General features: G+C 42.1%; 1 protein-coding gene across 1 annotated transcript; it reads right to left on the reverse strand.

The window, feature by feature from the left end:
* Positions 1–3,253: 3,253 nt before the first annotated feature.
* On the reverse strand, positions 3,254–11,679 carry dctd (dCMP deaminase). The gene is made up of 6 exons (XM_084005688.1): positions 11,401–11,679; positions 9,736–9,835; positions 8,832–8,967; positions 8,149–8,265; positions 6,586–6,682; positions 3,254–4,753 (listed from the first exon to the last, which is right to left on the reverse strand). The coding sequence occupies exons 1-6, from the start codon at positions 11,430–11,432 to the stop codon at positions 4,669–4,671; spliced, it is 567 nt and encodes a 188-aa protein (XP_083861814.1). The 5' UTR covers positions 11,433–11,679; the 3' UTR covers positions 3,254–4,668.
* Between the last annotated feature and the right edge of the window lie 299 nt (positions 11,680–11,978).

The raw sequence follows: 11,978 nt of genomic DNA on the forward strand, positions 1-11,978 counted from the left end.
CTGTGATAGACTGGTTACCTGTCTGTCTCTACATGTCAGCCCTGTGATAGACTGGTTACCTGTCTGTCTCTACATGTCAGCCCTGTGATAGACTGGTTACCTGTCTGTCTCTACATGTCAGCCCTGTGATAGACTGGTTACCTGTCTGTCTCTACATGTCTCCCTGTGATAGACTGGTTACCTGTCTGTCTCTACATGTCTCCCTGTGATAGACTGGTTACCTGTCTGTCTCTACACGTCAGCCCTGTGATAGACTGGTTACCTGTCTGTCTCTACATGTCAGCCCTGTGGTAGACTGGTTACCTGTCTGTCTCTACATGTCAGCCCTGTGGTAGACTGGTTACCTGTCTGTCTCTACATGTCAGCCCTTTGATAGACTGGTTACCTGTCTGTCTCTACATGTCTCCCTGTGATAGACTGGTTACCTGTCTGTCTCTACACGTCAGCCCTGTGATAGACTGGTTACCTGTCTGTCTCTACATGTCAGCCCTGTGGTAGACTGGTTTCCTGTCTGTCTCTACATGTCAGCCCTGTGGTAGACTGGTTACCTGTCTGTCTCTACATGTCTCCCTGTGATAGACTGGTTACCTGTCTGTCTCTACACGTCAGCCCTGTGGTAGACTGGTTACCTGTCTGTCTCTACATGTCAGCCCTTTGTTAGACTGGTTACCTGTCTGTCTCTACATGTCTCCCTGTGATAGACTGGTTACCTGTCTGTCTCTATATGTCAGCCCTGTGATAGACTGGTTACCTGTCTGTCTCTACATGTCAGCCCTGTGGTAGACTGGTTACCTGTCTGTCTCTACATGTCAGCCCTGTGGTAGACTGGTTACCTGTCTGTCTCTACATGTCAGCCCTGTGGTAGACTGGTTACCTGTCTGTCTCTACATGTCAGCCCTGTGGTAGACTGGTTACCTGTCTGTCTCTACATGTCAGCCCTGTGGTAGACTGGTTACCTGTCTGTCTCTACATGTCAGCCCTTTGATAGACTGGTTACCTGTCTGTCTCTACAGACCCCCCCCCCCCTCCTAATAAGTGGTTGATGACTCCTCTGGTGTCATCCTGGTAGCTTCATTTTTTGTAAAAAGAATAGGGAAACTGACGACCTCTATATCATCGGCTTTGATGTGGCAGCAAGAGAACTTCAATCTGAAAGGAATGAAACGTGTGAACACTGCTGCTTGTGTAGAGGAAAGAATCGAGCAGGATGGAAGTGTTTTATCTTTCATCGCTGTTCGTTTGGAGATTGTTTCCTTGTCATGAGTCTGCTGTTGGTTTCTACATGCTGAGTATTTTAATGAATTGCGAGCAAGGCCGTGACTTGGTGCCGATTAAGACTCTCATTTCCCTCCTCCATCATCCATCTTTTTCTGTCTTCCACTTCCACTACTTCTTCCCCTGGAGAGTGCTTTGTCACTCCTGCTCTTCCCTCAGCGGTGCCTTGGCTAATATAGCATGTGATTCGATTGAACCCACTCCCTGTGTCTGTGTCCTATCTGTCTCTCGCACTTTGTCAAGTGGCCAAAATCAAAATGCAGCCCAATCCAGCGATGCAGCAAGTGCTTAATGTGGTTTTCAACAGGAGGTTGGAGTCTCAAGCTGGTGGCAGCTTAGTTCATTAGTAATATGTTACTGCTTTGCACAAAATTAACAGATTATATCTAGGGGGGTTTCTGAGTGTCACATTTAAGCACACTCCAAACCTCACACCCAAACTCAACTACCCCCACTGTCAACTTCTGTTCAGCAATCTATGCTAGCATGAAACAAAAAGTCCAGCTCCAACTCCTCTGCAACAGTTTAAAACCACACACACACACACACACACACACACACAAGGTTGCCAGGTCTGTGGTCGTGTGCAGAGTAATGAATGAACACTCAATTCAATTTTATTTATAGTGTCATACTACAACAAAAGTTATCTCAGGACACTTTACACATTGAGCAGGACTAGAACACGTTCATGATTTTCAGACTCAATACAATTCAAAGTCCCAACATCACCAGGAGCAAGAGTTACAGCGACAGTGGTGAGAAAAAACTGCCTTAATAGGCTTTTAGGCAGAAATCTCGTGCAGACCAGGATCTTGGGTTCCAACTGCATTTGGTGTTGATAGTACTATAGTAGTAGTATTAACAGTAGTAGTAATATACTTCGAGCAGCAAATCAATTTGACAGTGAAATGAGCTGCTGGATGCATTTACTGTGAGATATCTTACTCTATTCATGACAGTCAATAGGGGGAAACAAGGAAATATCTGGGACCATGGACCCATTATGCTCCTGTGAATATCTTGCTAGCAGATATCCATGAACAGCAGCTTGCAACTGGAACCAATGGAATTGGAAAAACACAAACCGGCCCTTATGTTTTATTAAAAAGTGCAGCATGGGAAATAACAGGTGAGTTATGAGCTAGAAAAGAAGGTCAGGATCCAGACTAAACCAAGACCTGTATAGAAGCTTGCTGCAGTCACTGAATTCACAGTAGTAGAAAACAGCATTTTGCTTTCATCTGTGTGTCTCTCTCTTTCTCACACACACACACACACACACACACACACACACACACACACACACACACACACACACACACACACACACACACACACACACACACACACACACACACACACACACACAGACTTTTGTTATGTGATATATGTTGGTGTGATCAGCGAGCTACCATGAAAGATGCAAGCATCATTGTCATCGTCTTTCCCAAGTAAAGTTCTACATGTTCATGTATTACTGGTCTATGAAAAAAAAAAGATCAACCACATGCAAGCATACAATACTGTATTGTTTGTATTTCTGTGAACTTTAAAGTTATTAATCATTTCATCGCTGAATAGGATTATATTCCTCTAAACGTCCACATCAAAAACCAGTCAGTCATGCTCACCTTCCCACCAAAGTTCATAAAAACATGTTTAGCTGCTAAAAAACTAACCAATTAAGATGGCCCTTCTGTCCTAAAACACTGCCCATAAACATGATTGACACTTTGATTATGCATTTGTCACATGAAGCTTTAGCTTGATTAGAGCTGACCGGTGTGTTCATACTGGCCGTGGAAGTGCCACGTTGTGTCAATGACGGCGTGAGCAGTAGTCTGGTTGTTCTTATCAGAAGTGCATTTCTGTTTTACACTGCACTGAAAGCATGCTGGCAGCGTGTCTCCAAGAATGGTGGTGCTTTGCTGGGTCTCTGTCCAGTGTGAAGAACAATGAACACAGTGGACACCCGCTCACTCGCTGTCCAGTTTTATTCACTTCAACTGCACCAACAGCTGACAGATTGAAGGAATGATTGTAGTGTTTCCAGGTCACTTATGTGAAAGCACACATGTACATGTATTCAACACATGCACACGTTATGAATAAATGATTGTTGTAACAGCATGTATATGTATGTATATATATATATATATGAGTTTTCATCATAATGGCAGGTAGTCCTGGGTGGTACAAAAAAGATACACATTTTAAAAGCCTTTCGGTACCATGGAAGACATTTAAACTTAAAAAAGGGTTTCAACAGATACTTGGAGGAGAATCTGCTGCCTTTACAGTTGAAAATAGACATTTTAGAAAAAAAAACATTACATTAACTGTCTTACCAATGGAAGACATCTTTCAGAAAACAATTGTATAATGATCCTTAAAACTCAGGTACATATCCCCTACAATACATTTAAAAACGCATTATGCATACAGTAACATATGCAGCACTAATATATGACTCATTGAACAATTCACAAGCAGCTCAATTTATGCGTTATATCAGCTGTTGCCTTTTTGTTATTTAAAGAAAGCAATTATTGTGTTGGTGAGTCTTGAAGAAATAGTAGTGATGTTCAAATGAAGCTTTGTGAAGCATTTTCTTTATTTTCTGAGCCCAATAGATGGCGCTCTCTGTTCAACAAAGGGTTGAAAGCCGATATATTTCCATTGCTTTCAACCCTTTGTTGAACAGAGAGCGCCATCTATTGGGCTCAGAAAATAAAGAAAATGCTTCACGAAGCTTCATTTGGACATCACTAAGAAATAGAGCTACCATCCGTCGTATCCATAGGTACCAAAGCCTCATGGGAGCTGTAGTCCCAGCTGTAGTATCGTATGAGATGCTCAATTAAAGAAAAGCGTCAAAACAAATGAATAAAACAAAAAGTAGAAGTTAGCAACTTTCTAGTTGGATGAAGCAAAGAGCAAAAATGAACTGAATGCAGCTTGTAAAACTTTAAAAACAAGGTGAACAGAAGCGAATGTCAGGAACAGTGGAACGACCAGGAACCTTGTTGGAAGTAGGAGGGAAAAGTTCTCAAAACTCAAACACTCAAGAAAGTGTATTCAGGGTGTAAACCAAACACCAAAAAGAGTTTGACAAGAAAAAAAAGTGTGAAAGCAACACTGAAAGACCTTCTGCCACAGCCGTCCACAAAGGACGAAGCGTCAAATTAAACTATCTTGAATATCCGGTTAATTAGAATATCAAAAGATGCCAAAGTCAAGATCTCCTTCAGGTTTCCTTTGGACAAAGCAGGGAGCAAGAAGACAGAGAGAAGACGGAGACACGAGGCATCAAAGTCCCTTCTATCCCATCAGTATCCCTCTACTTTCCCGCCTCCTTCAGCAGTTCTCCAAGGTGAGTCGGCTGCATTTTCACTTGGTTGTGCTGTTCAGCATTCCGTGGTGGTTAATGGAATTAAAATCAATCACAATCTCAGTCCTGCTGGGCTTGAACTGCCTGCCAAAACACAGAGGAAAACAACAACAGACACATTAAGCAGGGTCACATCCATATGAGAACACATGGAAAAGACTACAGAAAAGCATGGATGACGATGAAAGTCACGTCTTCTTTGCCTTATCAAGTCAAAGTACTTTGATCTATCAGACATCCCTGATACTTTCTAACAAGGTCAGGTCAAATTGTAAAGAGAAAGAAGTGTGTCTTTATATGTAGATTTTAAAAGGCAGGAAATCTGTTAACAGATAAGGGAAATACCACACATTTACACCTAAAGGATTATCACCCAAGAAGGACTATAACCAACAAGGACTATCATCCAACAAGGATTATGTTCCAACAAGGATTTTCATCCAAGAAGGACTATCATCCAAGAAGGACTATCATCCAACAAGGATTATCATCCAAGACGGACTATCATCCAACAAGGATTATCATCCAACAAGGACTATGTTCCAACAAGGACTATCATCCAACAAGGACTATCATCCAACAAGGATTACAATCCAAGACGGACTATCCTCCAACAAGGACTATCCTCCAACAAGGACTATGTTCCAACAAGGACTATCATCCAACAAGGACTATGTTCCAACAAGGACTATGTTCCAACAAGGACTATACTCCAACAAAGACTATACTCCAACAAAGACTATGTTCCAACAAGGACTATGTTCCAACAAGGACTATGTTCCAACAGGGACTATGTTCTAACAAGGACTATCATCCAACAAGTACTATCATCCAAGAAGGAGTATCATCCGACAAGGACCGCAGAGTGCAAGCGGCCACAGTCTCAAATTAGCAACAGTCATTGCAACCTACGATTTGAGACCTCATCCCAACCTGGGACCAAGACTATATTTTTGGTTAATGGACCTTCATTTCTACCTCACTTTTCTAGTCTTTGACCACTTAAGGTGCTTTACACGCCATTACTACATTCTACATGTCGACACACACTGATGGTGGAGAAGCAGCCTGTCCATCAGGATCTTATCATTTCTGATCATCTTTACGTTTTTTTAGTATGGAACAAGAATCTTCCTCAGGTTAATAAAGCTATCCCTGTGGAGTAAGTTAATCAACAAATTTGAAGAAAATATATGTAAACTTTAAGTTACTTTTCTGTTAGAATGATAATATTCAAATCATCAAAGACAAGAGCAGCAGAGGGGACCGATGTCTCGGCTTTAGAGGCCTGACCAGATAACAGAATCAACCAGGAAGCATACCTTGGAGCTCTTCATGCACCCTGAAATATTGGTTTGGACCACCCACTTCCTACAGGTGGGTATTTCTATACAGATTCCACAAAACCAGCAGCACAGTCTCATCTTTTACAGACCTGCTTATTACGGAGCTGCTTATGCTGCTTATGATGTGTTCAGGCTATAATTAGTAAAAATGAGTATGGAGGCGAAGGTAAATTATAACACAATCAAGATGTGCCGCTATGTAATCTTGTAGAATTTAGTGGTGAGAAACTTGAATAAATACAGTTGTTTGAATGGAACATTTGAAACAGATATTAGAGGGAACTGTTAAACGGGGGCCTGTTTCATGTCCTAACAGCAGCTCCAATCAGCTTATAATTAAACCTGCTGATTTTTAAGCCAACATTGTATTAAAACATACAATAATTTATTTCCTGATCCTGAATTGTGTGTTATTATGCAAATACAGTATAAAGACACAGTAAAATAATTACTCATTAAAAAATGTGTTTGAAGCATTGCTGTCAGTTATAGTTGTTGGAAAGAAAATCAGAGCCAAAAAATAAATCACTTCCACTCGTTCAGACATGCCGGAGCAAATTTGTTACTCACCTGCTTTGTATGCCTGCCATAGTGAGCAGCCTTCTGGAAGCAGTCATCTCCGGTGTGTCATGGTACTTATCAGAAAGATAGACCACTTCCTTAATACCTGGACCAAAGGAGGGAGGGAACGAGGGATTTTAAAGAGACGCAGAAGGCAGGAGTGCAAAATAAAGACCATTATTAGTCTTCTTAGTCGACGTGCTTCTCATCCGGGGAAGTGCACGGCAGTTGAAAGCAGGATTTGCATTTATATAGCGTTTCACTCGTTTCCGACCACTCAAACCACTTTAAATTACATTCACACACAGAATACACTGATGGCAGAGGCTGCCATGCAAGGTGCCACTTGCCCATCAAGAGCTTAACCTACACAGTCTCACACCGCTGGCTCAGCCTTCAGGTGCAGATTCACGGTTCAGTGTCTTGCCCAAGGACACATCGAATGAGGACTGGAGGAGCCTGGGATTGGACAAGCAATCTTCCCAGTCACAGCCTTGTCTTTCTAGTATCGCTACATCGGACTGTCCATCCATCCCTCCAGGTTCCCAGAGGGTGAACCCTCAGGACACACTACCATTTTACTGTTCATGCAGACCAAAACATTTGTAGGATGAGCAGCAATGTTCATTATAGCCTCTAGTGGGAATTGAGACTATTGAAAGCCACATTACACTTACTAAAGCATTTAGAGTGGGGGTCTCAAACTGGCAACCCGCGGGCCACATCCAGCTCATCCCCCCTCTCCTTCCGGCCCATGGCGGATGTAAAAAATATTACGTTTTTTACATTAAATTATTTTATAATTTAATACTTGTTTCATATCAATTTAAACTATCCCTTGTAATAAATACTCAGGTCAGAGGTCGTGGTGCGGCGCAGGTACAGCCTTGACTGTGGCGTTTTTCCAAAGAAGCACTCGGGGCCGTCGCTTACTTTGTTTCACCACAAACAGCAAAGATGTGGTTTTCCAAGCAGAAACTAAACGGTGGACTGGGAACACAGACTGTTTCAAGACAGATGGATGTTGCATTTTTTTTTGTGGAGTTCAGTGGAAAAGCTACGTGCCTGATATGTAAGGAAAAAGTCACGGAGAGCAGTATGAGAAGTATAAGGGAGAGGAGATGGGGAAAAGAGCCACGCAGAACGTTGACATGGCCTCCTATGAGATAACGATACCATCAGCGGCCCGAAGCCAGTTTGAGTTTCAGACCCCTGATTTAGAGTATCTGATGCATTTCTTCAGAAATATGCTCATTACATCAGGATTCAGGGTGGAGGTTTATGTGAACTAGGTGGTCGATGTTGTTGATGGACACTGACATTTAGTAACAATGGTGTGGTCCTTTAAGGAGTGTTTTTCATTCGGCATTATTGCACATCACATTTATTATTATTTGAATCTGCTTAAGCTTGTTGGATAATATTCCAAGAGTCCACATTCAAAACATTTTGTCTGTATAGTCATTGCATTGTAAAGTCCAAAAGTCAAAATTTATTTAAATAAATAAATCAAAAATGTACATCAGTAACAACAATATGCAAAAGCAAGCGATACATGCTGTATATACGTACCGGCCTGGATGATGAGCTTGGCACACTCGTTGCAGGGGAACAAAGCCACATACATGCTGCAGCCTTTCACATCAGCACTGTTCTTGTTCATAATGGCATTCAGCTCCGCATGGCACACTGTAGGGCAGAGCGTTAACATGGTCTCCGATCAATACAAGACATTACAACTGTTCTTCTGTTAAGTTTAAAAACAGTGACACTTATTCATAATCTATCTTCTTCCACCCCCTAGAGGCCACAGTTCAACAGTAGTTTGGTCAACTAATGAATTAGTCTTTGCTGCACACAAATGCTTTCAATTCCATTATATTAATTCCAGAAAACCTCCAGCACATTTAAGATGATTTCTATGGAGTTCTGTGTTTTGGACATATTTTCATCAACCAAACTGTTTGATTACACACTAGATGATGGGGCAGAAACCCCTAAGACCCCCAAGAGCTCCTAGTGAGTGTGTGAGCATGCCTGAACCAACACTAGCTGAGATCCATGGTCAGTGTCTGTAAGGCACCGATTATTCTTGGATGGCTCTCTGCCGTCGGTGTATGAATGTGTGAAAGTTGACAAGCTGTAAAAAGCGATTCAAGTCCATTTAACATTTACAGAAAAAATAAATATAAAAGCAAAATGATTATCTAAAAGTAAGGAAGAAGCAAGATGCGACTGTGCACATCGATTCTCACCATAAGGGTATTTAGTGTCGAGCCGGTTGTCAGCACAACGGGACCAGGGTAGCAGGTCGTCATCACAGCCATTGGGCATACCATTATACCCAATGCCAACTATCTTATTCTCCTGGTTCACAATACATGCCCCCACCTGCAGAGAAGGAGAGAGGTTCACAGTTTAGTCTAACTGCACATTTGTAAATGCTGTAGTTTAAGTTTTACCTGCTGCAAAGTTAGAAACAGCGGTTTCTAAGTTTCAGGCATGTTCTCTGTGTTGTTCTCTCTTGTGATGACTTTGAACCGGTGCTTCTGGCAAACCACACGAAGCCATACGTGTGACGTATTACAATGTGATGACGTATATGTACTAAAGGCAATCGGGCTGAACCCGGTTTTGGAGCCATGTGAGTGCAAACCGGCGGCGGACAGGGGAGGGGGGTCAATCGTGCCTGGCCTGCACTGTACATACTTCATCACGACGAAGTACGACACACGCATGGCTTTACATCATCATGATGTCCCGACATTGCTCGATTGTTCTCTGGTATATATTTTCCCAAAGACCTTGTTGGTCCACTGCATCGGACCACCGGGAACCCTTTACTGCTATTGTTTAAAATGACTGTCAAGAGGAATGGTCACACAGATGCATGAGCAACAGTACCGTGCAGAAGTCCACCTCTGTCAACTGTACCAGGGCCAAGGAAGTGGACCGTGCTTGAGCGCAGTACGGAGCACTCACACTAGCTTGGGCACGGTTTGGATTGACCATGTCTACTGTACCTTCATATTTGACTTGCATGTTGTCCCCCTTTTTTTTAGGCTGCCTTCTGGCATTTTTTTACCCAAAAAGTTTTGTTCAAAAGTCAATTGGACACATCTTTGTCTTGTATTTAATTGTTATTGTAGCCCCACCCACCTGTGAGCTTGGGTCTTTGCTCCTTTGGGCCGACAGAAAGGCTACAGCCATGAAGTACTCTGGCCATTCCAGGTAGTCTTCCCTCTTCCTCGTTGTGCCGCTACAGAGAAACACACAGGAAACGGTTGATTTTTAATTGTACATCACAAGACCTTCAAGCTGTTTTTTTTTATTTTTTTTTTTATAAATTGTATTAATATCTTAATAAAAAATAAAAAATGTCAATAGTATCCTTGTAATCTGACCCACTGCATCAATACCAAACACAACAAGTGGACAAAAGTGATTTGGTGTTTAGTGAAGTGGACGTAGTCATGGAGTCATGGTGACATCGCCCATTGGTCTGTGGACTACAGTTTTGAAGCCTTGAGTTTGGCATTTTGGCTGTCGCCAACTTGGATTTTTTTGCAACAAGTGAACCGAAGGGACCATATATGGCTATGAGGAGTGACGGATGGATCTGACCAACAGAAGGAGCAGAGCAACACCCCAAGCCACCTTACTGCATCTATCTGGCTGCTGGTGTGAAACTGCTAACAAGGTTAGCATCATAATTCAAGGTCAAGTGGTAAAGTCATCTTAGTAGCTAATTGCATTAGTAGTGTGGTAGCGAGAGTAGCGAGGCTGCTGTAAGGACCCGTCAATCAAAATGCCTCCCCTAAATCATACCGTTTTATGGTCTATTTGAATCTGAAGGGACCATAATTTACTAAATGAACATCAGGCTGAATTGAAGAAGACTTGAAACTGGAGATTGAGACCATAAACTCTGGTCTCTATAAAATTTACAACATCTAATAGGGGGTCCCTTCATCTCTGATAAATAGTTAATGTTTTCAATAACACATGCATAATATAGATTACGCCGACCCACAATTCCTTGTGAGAGCAACATTGAAAGTGCCCATACCTCAGCCATTCATGTGCATTTGCATATTTCACAATGACTTTCATGCAGACATATAGTAATTGGAATCGTGTTGATAAATGTGTGTGGACAGTGATAATAATTGAATGGTATTTTTTATTTATTTAAAAAATCATGTTACAAATGTTTGACAGAAACGAAACTACCAGTAAAACCACAAATGAAATATACATAGAATAATATGATATAATAATAATAATACACCAAACGGTCAAACAGGAAGTAAGTAAACCATCTGTTTATCAAAACAACATGTGGAGAAGTGGACGACGCGCTTTTTGTAGTCCATTATTGTAGTTTCTCCAGGCAGATGCACGTCACTCACAGGTGCCGATCATCAGCTGTCAATCATCAGCAGCATTATAATGACGTAGTTTAGTGAAAGTCCGGTCGGATTCGTTGAGCACCGCGGTTGTCTTTTCCTAAATCCTGATGAGTCCTTCCAACCTTTCCTTAACCTCATGAGTCATGACGTTTCATCCGGAGGTCAATGAAAAGGCGTTAGGAATAGGACTTAGGAAAAGGAGTTAGGACCTTTTTTTTTACTATTCGATTGCAACCAATATGGTGAAGCGGAAGTGTTCAGGAATGTTCATTTATGTACAAATTCACTCTTCTCACGATACAGTTCAGGTCATTGGTGAAGTGGGTCGCCATGGTTTGTCATTTTTAAAAAGTCAGTCCCAAAAAAGAAGTTTGTGAAACACTGTTGTAGATAAACACTGATAACAACTTACTCGTCTGGTCTTGGCTGCTGAGTGTCGGCCATAGTCTTCAAAGGCAGTCGGAGTTTCTCTGCTTCTCTCTGGACTGATATGCTTGTTGTCTGAAACACGCTACGTCCACACGACACAGGAAGACATCTCCCGCGTAATTAGTGAGACTTCTGAGCCCCGAGCTTTGCCTTCCAGGACAAACTCCGACTCCTTCACTAGGAGGACTCCAATGACAAGCGAGACCACACCGAGTCCAGCCTCCGGCACTAACAGTAGTAGAGTATAATCCTGTCAGAGAGATTTGGAAACAGACTGTGGAAAAGCAGCTTCAGATTGCCTGGAAAACCTACTCGGAGGAAAAGTATTGTATCTCTTCTTCTTTGGTGTTTATTGGCAAACCAATTTAAAGGCGCATTACCGCCACCAAGTGGACTGGAGTGTGGGACTGGAGGCTGGACAGAAAGTTCTTGGAGAATTTCCCTGCTGCTTCCCCCAAGATCCCTGACATTCGTATGTCATGATGTTTTGCCTTTCTTAATGACTTAAAAATATAATTTCTCAGGTTACAGTTCCCAGTAGGGGGCTTGTCTATTTTATGT

This window comes from Eutrigla gurnardus, assembly GCF_963514095.1.
Source record: "Eutrigla gurnardus genome assembly, chromosome: 3".
Classification (NCBI taxonomy): domain Eukaryota; kingdom Metazoa; phylum Chordata; class Actinopteri; order Perciformes; family Triglidae; genus Eutrigla; species Eutrigla gurnardus.